The sequence below is a fragment of the Pomacea canaliculata genome, linkage group LG2 (genome assembly GCF_003073045.1).
Source record: "Pomacea canaliculata isolate SZHN2017 linkage group LG2, ASM307304v1, whole genome shotgun sequence".
Classification (NCBI taxonomy): Eukaryota; Metazoa; Mollusca; class Gastropoda; order Architaenioglossa; family Ampullariidae; genus Pomacea; species Pomacea canaliculata.
This window is the reverse complement of record NC_037591.1, coordinates 23,326,117-23,345,843: the sequence shown is the minus strand read 5'-3', so window position 1 is coordinate 23,345,843 and position 19,727 is coordinate 23,326,117. Positions and strand designations below refer to the sequence as shown.

General features: G+C 35.7%; 2 protein-coding genes across 8 annotated transcripts in view; one reads left to right on the top strand and one right to left on the bottom strand.

Moving 5' to 3' along the window:
* Nucleotides 1-18: 18 nt before the first annotated feature.
* LOC112558162 lies at nt 19-8,345 on the bottom strand. Of its 7 annotated transcripts, none has more exons than XM_025228434.1 (10): nt 8,220-8,345; nt 6,975-7,116; nt 5,057-5,380; nt 4,452-4,557; nt 3,385-4,191; nt 2,696-2,831; nt 2,190-2,275; nt 1,760-1,870; nt 1,160-1,242; nt 19-192 (listed from the first exon to the last, which is right to left on the bottom strand). In XM_025228434.1, the coding sequence occupies exons 2-10, from the start codon at nt 7,098-7,100 to the stop codon at nt 37-39; spliced, it is 1,935 nt and encodes a 644-aa protein (XP_025084219.1). In that variant the 5' UTR covers nt 7,101-7,116; nt 8,220-8,345; the 3' UTR covers nt 19-36. The 7 variants fall into 7 exon arrangements, with proteins under 7 accessions (XP_025084219.1, XP_025084215.1, XP_025084220.1 ...); XM_025228430.1 differs by lacking the exon at nt 8,220-8,345 and adding an exon at nt 7,598-8,102; XM_025228435.1 differs by lacking the exon at nt 8,220-8,345 and adding an exon at nt 7,598-8,102 and having other exon boundaries at nt 19-183.
* LOC112555330 (dipeptidyl peptidase 9-like) overlaps nt 8,254-19,727 on the top strand; it is a 14,957-nt gene continuing 3,483 nt past the window's right edge. Inside the window, 18 exon segments of the mRNA XM_025223690.1 lie at nt 8,254-8,383; nt 8,861-9,556; nt 10,655-10,826; nt 11,036-11,158; nt 11,532-11,722; nt 12,244-12,347; nt 12,671-12,842; nt 13,143-13,308; nt 13,658-13,707; nt 13,709-13,729; nt 14,044-14,114; nt 14,250-14,331; nt 14,519-14,648; nt 16,566-16,743; nt 17,118-17,229; nt 17,625-17,727; nt 18,155-18,204; nt 19,047-19,189. Coding sequence (XP_025079475.1) covers nt 9,068-9,556; nt 10,655-10,826; nt 11,036-11,158; nt 11,532-11,722; nt 12,244-12,347; nt 12,671-12,842; nt 13,143-13,308; nt 13,658-13,707; nt 13,709-13,729; nt 14,044-14,114; nt 14,250-14,331; nt 14,519-14,648; nt 16,566-16,743; nt 17,118-17,229; nt 17,625-17,727; nt 18,155-18,204; nt 19,047-19,189 — 2,357 coding nt within the window. The 5' untranslated portion in view covers nt 8,254-8,383; nt 8,861-9,067.

The window sequence follows — 19,727 nt, the reverse complement described above, 5'->3', positions numbered from 1 at the left end:
AATAAAAACAAACACTGCTGTTTAGCTTCAGAATACTCATTCTTTAATACACACAGTTGCAAGATTTCGAGGTGAGACATCTTCATCAAAGATGGCTATTATACTTGGATGATGGCCTTTTTCTACAAGCCACTGTTGTCTGTCCCAAACCACCAGTGATTCCAGAACAGGCTGAAGAATAACCTGCAGACACTTGAAATGCCATAAAATATCAATTCTGTGCATGAATCAAGATTAATAAAACAAGCATGTACAAAAAATACACATGCAAAAATATAAAATATATGTGCCTTCTCCTTCCCACAACTACAATAGATAGCTAAAAAAAATCTCACCTGTTGAAAATAAGCATCATGAATACTTAATGATTTACTGCAAAGTGCTTTCATGATTTGTGTTACATCTTGATAACAAAGGAATGATTAATTTTTTTTTATGGTCAACGAAAAATCTTGCTTAGAATGTATAGGCAATATGACCGATATAATGCTAGATTTGCTTGCTAAGCTGGATCTCTGGGTTCAAGACGATAACAGTCTTTGCAAGATTAGTCGTGGGATTGTGAATAATAAATGGTATTTTCCCAGTCAGGGGAAAAAGAAAATTAAAAATAGAAGGGGGACCTTATGTTTCTTAGAAATCTCGCTTTTATTTTATAAGGGTCCAATTTTTAAAAGGGCAGAGCCTCACTGCTTTAGTCCCCAAGCCTTCAGTCAGGTTCCCATTCCACAGCTAGGTCAACTGAGGGAAGTATGCTATGCTACATGAGTATCAAACTGTCTCATGTGCACACCTTCAGTTTTGGATGCCGCTGCTCTAGTAACTCGGCTATCTCAAAATCTGCTTTCCCCAAATCTTACCTACTTTCAATAAAATTTGTTAGTTATCCATAACATATAATGTGGCAGTAGAATAAGCATTAATCTGTAGTACACATAATTCTGAAAATGTTCACCATATTTTAAGATGGTTGGAGGTGTAATGCAAGCATGTTATAGTTGCTTCTATTAAAGAAAAAAAAAAAACTAGCATAGAAAACAGCAGTTATTCATCAAACTGCTGGGTTAATCTTCCCACCAGTAGTCATGTATCTATTTATTCAGTTATCTGGGACGGATCACTAGCACTTAGTCTTTAAAAATGTCAGAAGACGTCTTACTGTGAAAGGCTCAATTGATCTAAAGTAGGGCTGTAGCTGTGAATGCAGCCTCTCCATTTCCCTCCTGACAATTGTCTTCTCTTCTGTTCCACAAGTACACGAAAACCTCATGATCATCAAACTGGCAAATCAGTACAGACATGTTTATTCTCTACTATTTTTCAATCAACACCCAGTTTCTCTGAGAAGCCAACATACAATCTCTTTTTTTTCCACCACTTAATGTTTTGTCTATTCTATTCAGCATACACCTTGCCTGACAGAGTTTTCAACTCATTTCACATTCATCAAAGATTCTTCATCCAACAGCTGACACTTGCACAAGGTAAGAGTTTGTTTGCATATTATCACTTGCTCAGGCTCAAAAGCTGAATTTTGTACATGAACTGACTTCACTACTGAAAATCTCTCATTTCTACCTTAAAAGGAAGATTGGGAGTATTCTGTTCAAATGCTATGTCTCAGGGAAGTATACAGCACAGCACACAAATGCTAAATAATGGTGAGGTACATATAGAATGCATTTGTAGTTCTTTGTGATGCAAAGATGAGTAACACCCCTGCAAAGAAGTCTAGACACAAAAATAAGAGTTCATTTACCTTCATCACTAATTGGCAGTGTGGTTATATAAGAGTTGATGAAGCTGTCAAAGTTACTGTAGTTTAGCTTCCTGATTCTTCTCCTGTCTGCCCTCAATCTTTGCTGGTTCTCTATTAGGCAACATATTCAGATTTACTTAAGCCCTCGAAATCACCTACTGCAAAATAGCAATAGCCTTAACTTCTTCATTGATTTTTTTCATGTATATCCAAAAATAAGCATTCACTATTTAAGGGAAAAACTTAAATTCCCCTACACTCACACAATACATGGTTTATCATGCCTATACTACACTCACACAATATGTGTACATTCTTCAACATACCTAAAAACAGAATCTTAACTTGCATCTGTTGCAGGTTGCATTGCCAAGAAAAAAAAATCCTAGAACTAAAGTGAACAAATGATGCATCACATAATCTTGTTTACTCAGAAACACTTCCAGTAGAGCCCTGTATGCCAGGTTCCGAGCATGATTGTCATGATCAGCCTCGCGTTGAGCTTCCCAGCGTGTCCTGAAAAATGTTCTTTTATTTTAATAAATGGATTATCTGTATGAATACACACATGTAGTTTTGGTTTAACATGTGTATATATAGCATTAATACTTATAGCATAGTGTTTCATGTTATTTGTAGGTCCACATCTTGACCGACAACCACAATCTTACTGTTGGAACACTTGACCACTTCTGTATGTTGGCAAGTGTGATTACTTTATTTGTAAATGTGCAGTAAATGTGTAATACTGAAGAAAACAGATATAAAATATAGGTCTAACAATATGAGGAAATAAGTAGCATAACAGATAAATGGATGTAAAAGAAAGTGATTTTTTGACCATGTTTGACTATATTTGCTTTGCACAAAAATTATTCTTGTATGCTAAAAATTAAACATCTTGTGTTGAAGATAGAAATGGAGTCTGTAACTAACCTTGTTTCTTGAGCTGCCAGTCTCAAACTCCCAGTTGACAAGAAAGGAGATGATAAAGTAGAATGCTTTTTTTGGGCTAAACTATAAGCCTGTATCGCTGACTCACTCAAAGGGAAGTTACAGAACTGATCAGACCCTGTCAAACAAAGTAAATTTCTCCACCCTTAAGTCAAGAAATTAAAATTCTTCACTAATTAGATATATGGCTTCATGAAAATGATATACGAAAATCATGAATTGCAAGTCATGTCAATAAAACTACATTAAGTTGAACATGCATGGTGAAAAAAAATACTATCTTGCCTGTTAAGCACAAAATTCCAAGCTTTAGAGAGTCAAACACACACCTGAGTGCCAAGTTATTTTTTGTAATGGAGTTTATTCAAGACGCTAATTACCCAAATCTGAAAAAACATCTAGCCTTCAAATATTAAGATGTACAGAAATCGATAATAACTAAAACATCATCCCGAAGGATAAATATAATTTCATCACCAAAGCTTTAGCCAAAGAGTTGAGAATATGTTATAAGGCTGTGTGATATCACAAATTTGACTTGTCTCAGTGCTCACAATGTAAGTAGGTAAATATAAAATGCCAGTCGCCATCCACTTGAAAACTTGCATTCGAGCCAATTTAACCATGTCTAATACTTTTGAACATAACATCATCAAAGTCAAACACCTTACCAGAAATCTTACACATCTTGTGGTAGCAGCAGCTGACAAGAATGATGGCACCAATGAACTCAGCATAGAGAAAAAGTTTCAGCATGACAGGGGAGAGATCACCGCAGCAGTGCAATCCTATTAAACACACTTTTCTGCCCCCCTTTTCAATGTTTGTCTTCATACAAGGTATGCTTGTCAATGTACATCTGCTTTCATTAAAATGTTTATTTCTAGTAGTCCACCCTTGTTGTGAATTTAAATGGCACTTTGCATTTTGATCTTTACAAGTACTACTGTTCTGTGAATGTGACAACCGATCTGTATTTCCTCCTGATGTATTTCTGCAATGCAGACAGTTCAAAGGACTTTCACTTCTCATGGTATCAGTTATTGTAATATATGCACTCTCAGGATCGTGCAGACACTCAGAAACAGCTTTCTCTTCACCAAAAGCTTCTGGTTCAGCATGATCAGAGTCAGTAAGTTTGTCTATCACTTTTTCTCCATCATAAACATGGCACCCACATTCTGTCCAAGGAGACTTTGTTTCACATTGGCCTTTTGCAGATCTAGTAGTTTCACTGATTTCCAAACCACAATGTCTCTCCTTATTTCCAGTCTTTTCTGTGTCATTAGTAATATTTTCTTCAGTATTATATTTCATCTGGTTAGTGGCTGCATTTGAGCCCTCAACATTTCTAGAAGTATGTTGGCATGGTGACAAAGATAGCACTGCTTCATTAATGACAGCAACACAGTTCTTTAAGTTGTCTTCACCATCACAGATTTCTAAAGTAATGGTTTTCAAACCAGAACATTCCATACCTGCAATTTGTAAATTTCTTCTTCATTTGTAAGTATAGCAATCAAATCATAAAACAATAACAATATACCAATATATTTTAAAGATCAGGAATACAAAATCTATGTAACCAAATAAATAAGATCTATATTTAGAACACCAAATTAGAATATGCATACAAATTAACTCTTTATCCAATATTTTTATGAGTATTACAACATAGGTTTACTCATAATTTATTGTAGAAAAACATGTAATTTTATGGTGAAAACAGTGAATGTACCTTGCTTGCAGGCTCTTGATGCAGCACTTTCATTATGTCCAGCATTCCCTTCTACACCAATGACAGGCAACCCATAGACTTTGTGTAGCACTTGTCCTAGATATCCCTGCTCAACAAAAGAAACATTACCAATTGTTCTTTACATATTCTCAAACTCAAAACATCCATACAGTATGTGATACTCAAAGAATATTCAAAGAATCAATGTATGTACTAGATACTTTAAAAACATACACACATTAGCAAGATACCCACAGTCACAGAGACAAATACCTAATTGTAATTCATGTTGGTATATGTCTTAACAAGTTTTTAACAATAGGACATGCAATATTATTTAATGTTATATCGTGCTCTTAAGCTGCTGACAACCATGTAAAATTTATTAAAAGCAGCAGATGAACAGAGATGTAAAACATAACAATATACACAAATTAAGATAAGAATGTAAACCACCCTTCTGTTCAATGATATCGCATCCAATGCCTCTGTTCAAGAACTTGCATATGACATCCTTGACCCTTGAGAACCCCAGTCAATCACAGTCAAATATCTATAAGCTTAATTACATAAATTCAGGAACTTAAAATTTACAGTGTACTTACCAGACCTGAGCCAACATCCACCACAGTATCACAGCCTGACTCTGATGTCACCCGGTGTACAAGGGAGGCCATCCATTCTACCTCATGAACCTTTTTTGAAGCCATTCCCCTTGACAGTTCTCTATCAATTGGTGTTGGAGACAACAAGTGTCTGGCCTGCTGACGCTCACAACTAAGCTGCACAGATTTCTGTAAGAATGATGCAAGAGATTCTCTTGGAGGATTTTGGAAATGGAGCTTTATGTCTGAAGTACACTGCCCACCTACTTCAAAAGGAAGTTTACTCAGCTGCTCTGCTGAAAGTGATGACAAAACCTTGTTCCACTGAAAAACATTGTTTATGGGAGATATAAGAAACACTTTAAATGAGTATATTATGTAACATGTAACCAAATAACTCTAAAACTACAGAACGTGAATGAATATTATGCTCATCAATACTACGCCCAACAAACAAAAATGAACAGGCTTACATTATCTTAAATGTCTAAACAAGTTCTGGTGTATGCCTACATGTCAGCACACCCTCACTCTCCAGCGCATAGCAGAAATGGGGGTAGGGTGAAAAGGGGATCTCAAGCAGGGTAAAATCTATGAAAAGTTGTTTTTTGTTTTAAATCTGACTCAAATACTTCTTATGTTAAAATAAAATGAAGCCATAGAATAAACTGTGATGGCGTGTGTATGTGAAGAGTAATTATATGAGGGACTATTGACTATGATCTACATGTGGCAGTTATGAATGTGTAAAGGTGTTGTTGACCATGTGCTGTGGTTTTTGTTTACTGATGTGAGCTGCTTCATCACTGATCTCTGGGACAAATGTTGTGCTGTACATGTTGTATTATAGGGTGAGAAGCAACAAATTCCAAAGAGTGGGATCCGAATTAAAAAAAATGTGTGATGCTCAAAATTTTCAAGTCCTATATGTTAAAAAGAAAAGCGATCAGGATATGCTGAGTAAAGGAGCCTATTCAACTGGCACAGGACCAACACAGGAACAAGACCATAAAGACAACACTAACACATCATAGCATTTGTTAATGTTAGAAAAGAAGTGGCACATCATGAACTGTCTTGTCACTGATCACTTTGACCCAGAGACATTGACCTTCATCCAGAGTCATATTGACCCCTACCATAACCAAATCAACCCACATAAAACCAACAGTGAAAGCTGAATTGATCCATTACAGAAATCTCAGTACAAAATGTGTTGCCTTGCTTATGGATAGTGCTCAAACAATGCATGGTTGTCAGCTTTATTTGGCATGACCAGCTTCTTGTATTAAAGATGATTGATATGAGTTTTGGACTTTTGGCTTTGGGAAAATTTGGTTTTACGTGGATCAATTTGGTCTTGGCAAGTGTCAATCTGTCTCTGGTGGAGGTAGATATGGCTGGGTCAATGTGGTATTGGGTTGAAGTCACCAGTTTCCATCAGTCTTATGTTTATAAAAAGCAAACAGCAGCATTGAATGGGCTCTGTCAAGATGGTTTGTGCAAAATATAACAAAAAGAGAGTTAGCAATAGTATGACCTGTTCAATACAACTGCATACATGAACTTTGCGGCAGAATTAACTGTCAAATAAGATCTAATATGGCTGAGTATGATGCTTTAATGCAGCCATAAAGACTTCTATCAAAGAAAGATAACTGCATCAGATAAGTATATAGCAGAAGCAGATGCAAACATGTGTTGAATATATTTGAATAGCATGTTTCTTTCATAATTGATTTCAAGCTTCAAAGTATTTTAGAGGCATCCATGTTTTAATAATGAGGCCACTTTATCACACAATTTGCCACATTGCAGTTTATTTTGTCTACGACATATCAAACAAAAGTTACAGGGAAATTAGGATTAATAGCCTGTTTTACAGTATGTGATATTGAGATATTCCCATTTCACTCACCTCTTCTGGAATATTAGTCCAGATCTTCTCCACAAAATATTGTGTAAGCTGCACTTGATGTATCCAGCTATGGTCTGAGAGGAATGTGAATATTTCATGAAAGTCTACAGAATGTCTCTCTGCCATTTTCTTTCACAAAGGTCTGAAATAAACAAAATACGGTGTAAATATATGTGATAAATCTTTATGAGGATAACAGAATAAGCAAAAGTTTTTCTTTTCTATATCTACCCCTCAATCTATGTAGAAGAAACTGAAACACTATATTATTACAAAACAAAGGCATTAAAATCACAAGAAATAGAAATTAGGATATGTATGTAGATACATCGTGACCTGGGTCTTCTTGTGGCTCAAAAAAGAAACTGATCAGTGCCGTTACTGAATATTTGGTCATATGTAGCCGGACTAATCCGCTTTTTGGACTACAATATATACACACAAAGATACAGATATTGATGTATGAATTGATAGGGATTAAATATTTGTGACAAATAACATGTGATACATGTTCATTTTGTCATTTTAAGGGTGGAAACCCCCTGCAAGAGATCAAAAATGTTGATATAGACGTCGTATAGGATTCCTGCTTTGACCTGCGTGTGAGAGAGAAAGAGATTCACCTTGAAAGCGAGAGATTTAAAGAAAGACAAGGGTTTATCGCCTGTATCAGTTTATCCATCCCTGACACTCGCTTTCGGGCATCATCCCGTGAATGTACAGCACTGTCTTCCTCACCCCTCACACCATGCACTCTGTCCACCGACTCCTTTTTCATGTGACACTGTCAACCGCAGTCTTCGTTTTAAAATCGATAATTTTATATAAACTATCTTATTTCCAAAAAAAAAATTTGTATGATTTAATATGCTGTAATATTTTCAAAAACCTATTCAACTAGGATGGTGCTTAGTTTATGTTTAGCGCATGAGCTCTCCTTTCACTTTTCTTCGTCACTGTACTGTTAAAAGGATATATGTGGCATTTCTAAAATTTAAAAGTTACCAGTGTGAGTAAACAGTGCACACATATCAAAAAGTGAATTTTATCAAACTTTTAAAAATGTGCTAAACGCTAAACTAAATGCAGCAATGTTTACAGATAAATATAATTTATTGCAAATCTTATTGGAATACAGTTGAAGACTAAATTTGGTTTCCATTATCGTCAGATGTAAAAGAGTTCCACAAAGATACTGTACCTTTAGGTCATAAGTGTGTTCTGTATGACTAGGAAAAAATGTACCTTTTCATTATGTTTTTCAAGTCGAAGCAACGAAGAACTCTCTTTTTAAAAACTCAGTTATACACGTTGGTCTAACTTTTCACCGGCAGTCTTTAAATTATCCAACTCTGTAAAAATCTGCCTTTGCTATACATTGTAATAGTGTGATCGAACTGAGCAGAACGGTAGGTTTCTGTACTACTAGAAACTTTTCTTCCACTAGGTCGGTTGTGTTTGACATATATTCAATACTATAAACATAAGACATAAGTAACAAAAGATTGTTATCATGACCACATCACAGCGTTTTAGAAATGCAAGTATAATCGTTTCGCACAATAGTAAGATCAGAAACTTTGTGAGTACGATACATAACTTTTAACAAAGCAATATTATATTTTATATAAAAAGAAAAAAGTGTGGAAGATGTCTGTTAACGGTTTCATTTTTTATCGGTTTTTTGTTTGTTTATCCATGAAAAATGAGATTGTAAAGTGTTATATGAGTCTTATTAATGTGTCTAGATTCTGTATCCTTCATTAGTATGGCAATTACGTCTTCCATAAGCGTCAAAAGATTTTTTTTTACGTGAATCTAAACCCAGTGTTTTATAGTTTGTCAGCTGTCAACTATCAATTTTTATGCTCATTTTATGTTTTCAGGTATGGTTCCAGAGTAGTTCTGACAACAGTACCAGAAGCAACATTAAACTCAGTAAACCTCAGAATGAAGCAAGTTAAGAAAGAGTAATGTGGAATCACAGAAAGATATTTACTTGACAATATTTGTCAGAGTCTCACAAGTGATATCACTAACTCCACACTAGTTCCACGCTGGGGCTTTACCTTCACTGTCATCTACCAAAATAAATGATGGCATCGGAAGTTTTACTTGATCCATATGACATCAAGTCCTGGTCTCCTCTGGATTCAAATGGAGGTGGTAAGAAAACATGGGAGGAGCTTCGAAAGTGTGTCCGTGACACTATGAAGCTCCTCACTTCACTTGCAGGCAGCGTACCATCAAACTTTTCATTTAGAACTGTGACATCATCTTCAGGAAAACTGAGTCGGTTGTACTTCCTTGGGATTCCATCTAAAGGACGTGAAAATACACTCTTATATGCAGATATTTTAGAAGATGAGCACGATAAATTTGTGTTGCCTTGGAAACCAGTGATTGACAATATGCAGCCTTCCTGGTCTTCAGGGCAGTTGTCAAAAGAGGAGCAGCTGATGCGTGAAAGAAAGAGATTGGGATCATATGGTATTACATCCTATGATTTTGTTGAAGACAAAGGTAGATTTGTGTTTACAGCTAACAGCAGCCTGTACATGTGTGAAGATATGGACATGATGGTAAGGCAACATTAATGACACAATTGATTTATTAAATTATTGGTTCTTTTTCGAATAAAATTATTCTAAATACAGGTAATTAGCAGTTTGAAATATACCACAAAACATTGTTACAAGAACAACAACAGTTTTAACTACTTTTTAAAATTTATGCAGTAGAAAGGGTAACATGTTTTCAAGAAAAGAGCACATAAACTAAAGGTTTATCTAACTGGAGACAGATAACAGAACATATATTAATTTATGTTTTGATCAGTTAAATTGATATGTATTTAAAAATTTGTGTAAGATGTATTTTACATTTATATTTTATACTGGTTATCATATACTGGTTGTGATTATGGTAATAAATTGCTAATATAAGTAAGGGTTAAGCTTCATGCAGTTTTAAAATTGTAAATGAGGCCAACTGCCACATTCTTTATTAGTTTCAAGAACAGTATTTAAATGTGTTACTTTATGTCATAGTTCACTAAATCATATTTGTTTTCTTTTTCCTGGCTGGATCTTTATTAGTCCTTTTTTTTTCTTATTCAAAAGCATTGTAGTAAATATGATCTGGGGTCTACTTGCATAGACACGGTCCTACCTTTGCAGTTTTTTTTTATTTACTGGTCTTTAGATGTCATACATAACATAGAGATTTATCTATGGGTATAGCATATCTTTTTAGTCTAGTGCACGAATATTCTGTGCCATTAGTTTATCCCTCTGTCCACTCTGAAAAGTTCTTGAGCTTTTAACATGCAACTGCTTTATAGGCACCATGGAGAGCAATTAATTAATCTTCTAATAAACTACAATTTGAAAGATGTTAACTTAAAATATTGTCCATTTATGACACTTTCTGATAATACTAGCTGAAGTGGAGATGAAGAGATGAAATCCATGATTATAAAGTATTTTAGAAACTGGAGAAAAAAAATGGCTTTTGTATTTATCATACATTTTTAAGTTTACAGATACATAATCTAAATTTTAATTAATATAAATATAAAATTGCTTTATGAAAATCTGATAAAATTAGCCATTATTAATCATGCAGCCTTATTTCCCTGCTGTGTCAAAGGAATTAAAACTTTTTTTTTTAAATTTCAGGTTGATTTGCCTGTTATACCAACTTTATTAGATACACAATGCATTGGTGCACGGCTAGATCCCAAGTTTTGCCCAGTGGCACCAGATTATGTGGCTTTTATCAACAGTGGGGACATTTGGGTCACTTATGTAAATACCTTTAATGAAATGCAGCTAACTCACACTCAGACCGGTGAGTTACCAATTCTTACAAAACTTGAGTGTTAATTAATAAAAAGTTGTCTGATGTACCCTTTCATTTAGATACAAATATATATCTAAAATAACAAAAATAAAAGCGAAGTTTTATAATCATATATTACACTAAAACGGTCATGAAAAAAAAATTAAGTTTGTTTATTTTGTTTGAAATACATATTTTTTGCTCTGTATCTTGCACAGGTGAAAGTACCTCACTTGAAGAGAATCCTATCAGTGCAGGTGCACCATCCTTTGTAGTACAGGAGGAGTTTGACCGTTATACTGGCTACTGGTGGCAGCCTGTTCTGGACAACACCTCAGCCAGTCAGTAGTTAAGATTATTTTTCTTGTGTTTGAGTTGGAAACCAGTTTTAGAGGATAAATCAATTAAAATGTCTATCTCAGCTGCTCATAGTTAAAGGTTCATGTTAATTTGTGGTTCAGCCCACCTTGGTTTCATCCTTCTGCTGTTGCTTGAATTTCTTTCTAGCAGTTTGTTTGTAGTTTTCAGTGCACTGCACATTAAACTCACCTCCTTATATGCATTCTACAAATTTATTATTAAGTTCACTTGTGTACAAAGTATTATAACATTTTTGTCTCACTTTTTTTTTGTCCCCAAAAATGAGTTCCTTAAACTTAGGATAAATGCAGACTAGCATCCATCTGTCTTAAATAAGTACTGAAATATGTCCAGTGGGATACTCAACCTTGAGGATCCTCTATGAAGAAGTAGATGAGACTGATGTGGAAATACTACATATCTTTGCACCATCTACAAATGTCAGCTCCAGTGGCGTGGACGAGTACCGCTACCCACGTGCTGGTACAGCTAATGCTCGAAGCACTCTTAAGGTTGTGGAGTTTCATGTCAACAGTTCTGGCCTGGTCAGTTTAAAAGTTTATTTTTGTTATAAGAATTCAATAGTTCTCTATTTATACCCAGGGCTTCTGCTAAGGCTAAATTCTTTGGGGTCCCAGAGACCCCTTCTTCAGATTTTTAAGGGGTCCCTGCTCTTCGCCCAAATTTGAAGGGGACCCCATTGACGAAAATTGAAGGGGTCCTCCGAACTTTTAATGCTTACTGTACACAATTTTTTGCGTAAGCAGAAGCCCTGTATAGCTGTTACAACCTTGTGAATAAATTAATCTTAGTCCTAGTGAGACTAGGAATAGTTCATGAAGAATCATAGACATATAATAGAAATATTTTATCGTAAGACACTGAAAAGCAGTTATGGAATAAAACGCATGCTAGGGGACCATCATTTACTCTTTGTTGTAAGTGTAAGACTATATGTCAATGTGACTTTCAATCAGTCTCTTTTCATTCTGAACATTCTTAATTTTCATGTATCTTTTTGCCTTTCTGGGTTGAGATTTACACTCTGTTTGACTTTGTTAATCAGGTGAAAAATTCCCGAGTACAGCGGTGCCTAGTTGAACCTTTGTCTGTTTACTGTCCTTGGGCTGAGTATCTTGTCAGAGCAGGCTGGACCCCAAATGGAAAATTGTGAGTGGGTAGTTCCATAAAGGATTATATGAAGTCACTTGTTTCTTGTAGCTTATTGTTAATTTAATTGTCATCTTCCAAAAAATAGTGTAGAAAATTATTCATTGGGAATTTTTTTTCATATTGATCATAAACCATTTGTAAGTAAACTTAAAACAGTTAATTGTCTGCCATTTGTTATGCTTGCCACTTCACGATAGCCATAGTTGTTTGTTACAAATGGTTTAGGCTCTTAAGTTTTAAAAAAAATAAGTTTTGATTGTAACTGGGCCAGATTTATTCCTTCTTTAAGTCAGTCATGCTTGTTTCTTTCTCTACTTTAGTGCCTATGCACAGTTAATGGATCGGTCACAGCAGCATTTGTGCTTGCTGCTAATTCCCTTGGAGTGTTTTGTTCCTGTGTCAGAGGATGATGTAGAAATGCATAGTTTTGATCATTCCAAGTACCCACCTGTTCAGTGCATCTATGAAGAAACTTCCAGCATCTGGATTAATGTACGTAATGTGGTCACAATGCAAAATGAATGTATCAAAAATGCTATCATTTCTGCAAAATATGCTAAAATACAGGACAGATCTATGTTCATGTTAAAAAATGTAGTAAAATGTTTAGAAAGTTTACACAGACATCCTAGACCTAATTAAGTTATGGTTATACTCCCTTCCTATAAAGTACTACTTGATGACTATAGGACTTGTTTCCACTTTCAGAGCTGTGCAAGTTTTCTTGCTACTTTTTAAAACATAATTTCATGGAAAGTCATATTGTTAAGCATCATACAACGCTTGTTGCAGGTTCATGATGTCCTCCACTTTTTCCCACAAGAGTTTGAAAATCAAATCAGTTTCCTGTGGTCAAGTCAGAAGTCAGGTTATCGACATCTTTACTATGTCACATCACAAGTCATTGACTTCCAAGAAACAGAGCACTCAGATGTTGACATTGAAGATAAACCAGCAGGTACACAGATTAGTTTGTGTCTTCTTTGATCTTATTTTATACAGACATGGCATTAGCATCTGCTTGGTTTTGCTTAGAAGTTTTTTTGTTTTTTTTTTAAATAAAGAAATTGTTTAATTATTTTTTGTTTTACCCCTTCTCACCCTATCCTTGGGTTTTTTTGTGCTTTTGTTGCTGGCAGCTGAGTGGTTGTTCATGGCTGTAGGTATTTATAACAAAATGATAATATTTAAAAATAACATCTTTGTCTAATAATGGCATGGATATGTTTGTTTATTCTTGTACATGTGAGCAGTATATACAGACAGATGGAGACAGAATAGGGAAAGTTTACTTTTACATTTCTCAGGTTACCATCGGTGCCAGATGCTGAAAGAGGTTCAACTGACATCTGGGGAATTGGGAAGTGATTGGAAAACAGGTGACTAGTTTATGATAAGTGTTTTAGTGGTAGTTGCTGCTTAATTAAACACCATTTTGGTTCTGTATCATTCCTTCCAAACTAGCACTGCGCAAACCAAGAACTTTAAAGTAAAAAATGATTATGAAAATGGCTGGATGTGTTATTATAAGTCGACTGAAAAATATTGTACTTGCTCCTTTTTTTGATTATGCAATATACTATAACTTTTTTGTCTTTCTATACCTATTTCAGACTTTCAACCATGTTTTTAAATACCGTGTTGACGTTTTTTATATAACCATGGTAGTATTTTGGGATTATGAATGTTTCAGTTCTGGGTAGATGAGGAGAGGAAATTGATCTATTTCATGGGTACAAAGGACACACCACTGGAACTCCATTTGTGAGTGTAAATAAATGAAGTGCACAACTTACACACACACACCTTGTTTTCTTATTCATCATGTATGTAGTAATTACAGTCAAATTTATTTAGGTATTTGATGTCAGCAGATTTTTATAAATTGTTCAATTCCAGGTATATGATGTCTTATGACAAGCCTTCTGAACCACTAAGGCTAACTGAGCCAGGATACAGTCATGCAGTAGCACTCAGCTCAGTAAGTAATTTTCAAAATTATTTTTCCTGTTTTACCATCTGTACCCTTGTGTTATCCTCTGAGGTTGAATATTCTGAATAAACCTTTCAAGCGGACTATCCTCACTCCACAGAGAACACATAATGTATATTTTGAATACACTGGTCATTTTGAAGACATGTTGCATTCAAGAAACATAATTTTCCAGGACTATAGCATGTTTGTGACTACATACTCTTCAGTGGACACTCCACCTCAGAGTGCTGTCATCAGCATACATTACAGTGGGGATGGCTCTGTGTTTATTTCTACCTGTTGCACCCTCATGGAACCTCCAGGTAATTTTCAAGGTTGCAAGTGTAGAGATGTAATATTTCTTTATCTCGCTGTCTCTCTTTTTCTCTCTGTGCTTTTATTCAATCTTTGTTAACATATTTAGTTGCAATTTGACAAAGTGTTCATCAAATACTAATAATACTAAGAAGAACTTGTAATGTACAGCATCATGACCAAGATAGATCACACTCTCTGCGCAGACCAATAATGATTAATGAAAGATAACATGAAAGATAACACAGTGGACAGTGAGATAAATATAGGCACATTAAATAACATAAATATGAGGTACAAGAATAGAACGTAAAGTAATGGATGAAAGTATGAAAGGATATAAACAGTGTAAGATGGAGTTGTTACATGACAGTTAGCATGACAGAGTACTACAAGGAAGTCAAGAATAGTAATTAAGGGATAGTATTTTGTGAACAGATGTGTTAGCATATTGATAAAGTATAACATTCTCTCTACAAATGTTTTCTCCTTATAAGAAACCAAATAGTGCCCTATAACGATTGTTACACATTTGTCTTAAATGCAAAACTTCTTCAGACTGTAGAAAGAGAATGGTTTTGCCTGTGCAAGGGAAGGTAAGAGTACATGCAGTGCTGACAACTAGAACTAGTGGTCAGTTATCTCCAGTTACTACCCCGTGAGTACTCCTACTTTCCCTCACCTTGGCGAAACCATTTTAAAAACTGCACATAAGAAGTTCTGCCTTTAAAGACCTGATAAATCCAAACTTAATAGGACAATCTGAATTTTAAAAAAAATTCAATAGAATATCTTATATATCCATTAATGTAAAAAGTTGTTTACATTTACAATTGTCCATAATCTTTTAATGTTAAAAGTCCTGAAAGAAGAGGAATTGATTTCAGCTGCATTAATGTCAGACATACAATACACATTACCTGCAGTTAATCACAGTGGACTTCAACCTAACCCCTTTCACCTTGTCACATAGTCACCCACCATATAACTTGCTTTTGGAAGTAATTCCTCATTTTGACAAGAAATACAGCATCCTGTAGCCAAGGTTGACGACTGCTACATTGGGTATTGTTATACCAGTATTCTAAGCATCTCAGAATGACATGCTGGACAGCTGTTGTCTGAGCAACTTTTCCATGAAGATAACTACACCACCAAGCCTAGAACCCTGGTGGTCTTCATTAGCTGAAATTTTGGTAAATGATGGTATATCACCCATTTAGGTCTCATGCAGGCAACAATTAATTCAGGAGACTACAAGAGTGCATGCTCCACTCCCCTGTGTAGATACCAGGATCAGCATGTCTCTAGTTGTCAGTTGATGCAGGTGCATTTGAAGAAATCTCAGATTCTGGTAAGAGGCAGACAAGATGTTGCATTGGAAGTGATTTGTTGAGGTGGGTATCTGAGATACCAGTGGGAGGTGGACAAAAGTTTGACTCTTGATGTGGAAATGCTAGTTAAAGGGATGGGTGGGTGATCTACACAACAGGAGGGTTTGATGGCATCTTATGGTTTGTTTCCTCGACTCAGTTACAGAGAGCTTTCCTTTCTAAATAGTGAGCATGTAATACCTCTTGTTTTTTTGTGTTAAACTTTTTTCATTCTTAATAAGATCTGCACACGGTTTCACTTTCCTAGCTCCAACCTGTATGACTAGCATAGGACTTTTCTAGGAAACGAAGTACAGTTATAGGCCTGGCTCTGCAGCAGGACACACTACATAGACAGTTGGAACTTTTTGAACGAAAATATTTATCTAATGCAAAGGTGTTTTATTTTTATAGTAAACTTTTCAAAGATTTGACATTTTCGAATGAAAATGCTTCAGTTCTTCGTTGCCTTTTTTTTTTTTTTTTTTTTTTTTTTTTTTTTTGAAAGAACATTGCAAGGGTACTATAGATATTCTGTTTCATTCATTTCAGTTTGCCCAAATTACCGAGCACCAGAGCTTTTTAATTTCACAAGCAGCCATGGAAGCATTCTTTATGGAATGTTTTATAGACCACACAACTACCGCCCAGGCATGCATTATCCCACAGTCCTCTTTGTGTATGGAGGGCCCCAAGTCCAGCTTGTTAACAACTCCTTCAAGGGTCTCAAGTAAGCCTCTCTAGCTATCTAGAATTTCTTAAATTGCTTCATCTGTAAAATCCATAAAAATCAGTTTTTGTTTCTGGTTCATTGAAAAATGCCTTAGAAGATGATAGCTTCAATTTAAACTGTCAGGTTTTTCAGACTTCAGATGCCAGTTTCTTTACAAGTTCAGACTCCTGTGGAAAATTTTCTTTATGTGATTTGGATTTCTATTATATGATTTATGCATGTTTGGATGTGATGGGAAAGATCAATGTTATGATCACATGTCGATGACTATTTTAAGGGCAGCCATCAATATTAAATGTGACAAAAACAATTTAGTTTTGTGTTTGTCTAAAGTTAGCTTTAAAAGAGTTTATGAATTTTCTTTATGCCAGGTTTTTGCGACTGCACACCTTAGCATCACAGGGTTATGCTGTTGTGATGGTGGATGGCCGAGGCTCATGTAACAGGGGCCTGGCTTTTGAAGGCTACATCAAGAACAGCCTTGTGAGGGATATTTAAATCCTTTCACTGCTAAGACTTAGTACTGTATCCCATATTGAGAACAACTAAAATATACCTGTATTCAAACTGGAAAAGGTATGAGAAGGGAGATTACTGACAATCACAAGATACAAAAAACCTACACAGTGCTATAGCTTTTGGAGAGAGAGAAATCCTTGTTTATTTCTAGATGCATTGTTAAATGCTTTGTTCTTGTTTATGGCTGAAATCCATGTGAATTTTTTTGCTTGTTTGCATATTTGTGGTGGATAAATGCTTCTGTATGCACATGTTTTTTGTGCATATGTGTATGTGTATGTGCATGTGTGTATATCATGTAAGAGAAAGTGTTCACATATACTCACTCTGAGCTTAAACTTTTCTTCTTTCCATAAAAGGGTGTTGTGGAGATGGATGATCAGGTAGAAGGGTTAAAGTGGCTAGCTGCTAACACGGACTTCATTGATCTTAATCGAGTTGCCATCCATGGCTGGTCCTACGGTTAGTCAAATTTGTTGTTCATGTTCTTTATCTGCGAAATGAAATCTTTGTCACTTTTTGTTTTTAAACTGTTCTCCACTTAATTTTCATCCAATAAAACATTTAGAACTGCAAATGTCAGTGATGTGAAAAATTAAACTGCTACAGGAAATGTTGGACTGAAAATTTGTCGGACAAGTCTTCATTGCATCAGTTCTTTTGATCTTTGGCTTGTGAGTGACCAGTAAACCCCTCTCCCCCTGCCAAGAGCATAAATTGGACATAACCCACTTCCCTCTACCAGTTTATGAAAGGGTATTGACTCTGTCCTTCCAATGTATATTTTGTGGATTTTATAGTTGACATGCTACTGACCTCCATATTGAAAACTACTTACATTTATGTGCATGTATTTACTATGTGCCCTCATGTTTTGCTGGGTTTACAGGAGGCTACTTGGCTCTCATGGGACTGGCACAACGGCCTGATGTTTTTAAAGTAAGTACAGAGACAGAAGATGGTGACTTTGCTCCAGTCTTTATTGATTTATGTGTGCTTGTACTCGGATAATAATAACAACAATAATAAACCATATGCTTTTAATTTCAATCTTGATTATGATGAATATTTGTGATGCACATGCCTTCCACTGGGACCATAGTTATGAAGTGAGAGTAATTCGTTTAACCAGGGAAATGGGGAAATCAAGAAAAAAAAATCCTATTTTCATTGTAATGATGTGATGCTTAGACCACCATGGACATTACTTCATGTTTCTTTACCCCAGGGCATCTTTGACACTGTTTTATAACAATGGCTCCAGAGGTAAAACAACACTGTGTGGTTTTGACACCACTTTATAATTTTGGAAACAAGATGCATGTCCCTGAAGTCCCAATGTTTACCCAGGCCAGCAACTTAACCTCATTCAATTTCTACAAGCCTTGATGTGAAGCTCATAATGCTTCCCAAAAAACACATACACAGATTCATCACCCCCAACCATCATACACCTCTGTCCCAGGCTACGGGGCCAGATAGAAGATTTGTGTTTCTGAGTTATCATTTTGCAACAAGAAATTATGAATATTAAAGAATCAGACAAAGGAGCTTCTTTGGTGTGCTAGAGATGAGATTGAGAGCATACTTACTGCACCTTCTGGGTACATAATGGCATAGAGAACAGAGAACTTTATGAAATAACATCTGATGATTTTTCTTAGTCGTAATTTGTTGTGGTGGCATAATATGTATACATGTGGAAATAATGAAGTAAAAACCCACGGTTATGTAAATCAGTGACAGTGCTATGATGATAATTCAGATGTTTCCATTTACAGATAGCAGTGGCAGGAGCACCAGTAGTGTCATGGCATCTGTATGATACAGGCTACACAGAACGCTACATGTCAATGCCAGATGCCAATACTGCTGGCTATGAAAATGGAAGTGTGCTGCATTATCTCGACAGGTTTCCAGATGAGTAAGCAAACGTTTTGCTGCTGAGTTCTAGTGTAAACTTGTAATGTATATGTCATGAAAAATGTCTGTGACAAACACCATCACCAACAGGATTCAGACATTCGTCAACAGATGTCTGCACCACATCCTAAACATCAGGTGGCCCAAGAAGACCCGTGAGAGAATCAACCAAAAACCTGTCAGCCTAAACATCAAGAAGAGCAAAACTGGTCACACCATGCGAAAGCCGGCTGACAATTTAACGAGACAAACCCTTGACTAGGATCTACAGGAGAAGCATAGTGTCGGGAGACCCAGAAAGACATGGAGGAGATCAGTCCATGGTGAGGCAGCCAGAATGACATGGACCCAGCTGAAGGGGGATGCCCAGAACCAGATCCACTGGTGTGGTGTGGTTGCATCCCTATGCACCAAGGGGCAAAAAAAATTAAGATCTTAGAAATATGTTTATCAGCTTACTTTTGAAAGTCCAATAGATATAAAAGAAAAATTAATTGAAATTAGTTTCCCCTTCTGCTTTCTTGCACTTGAACCTGCAT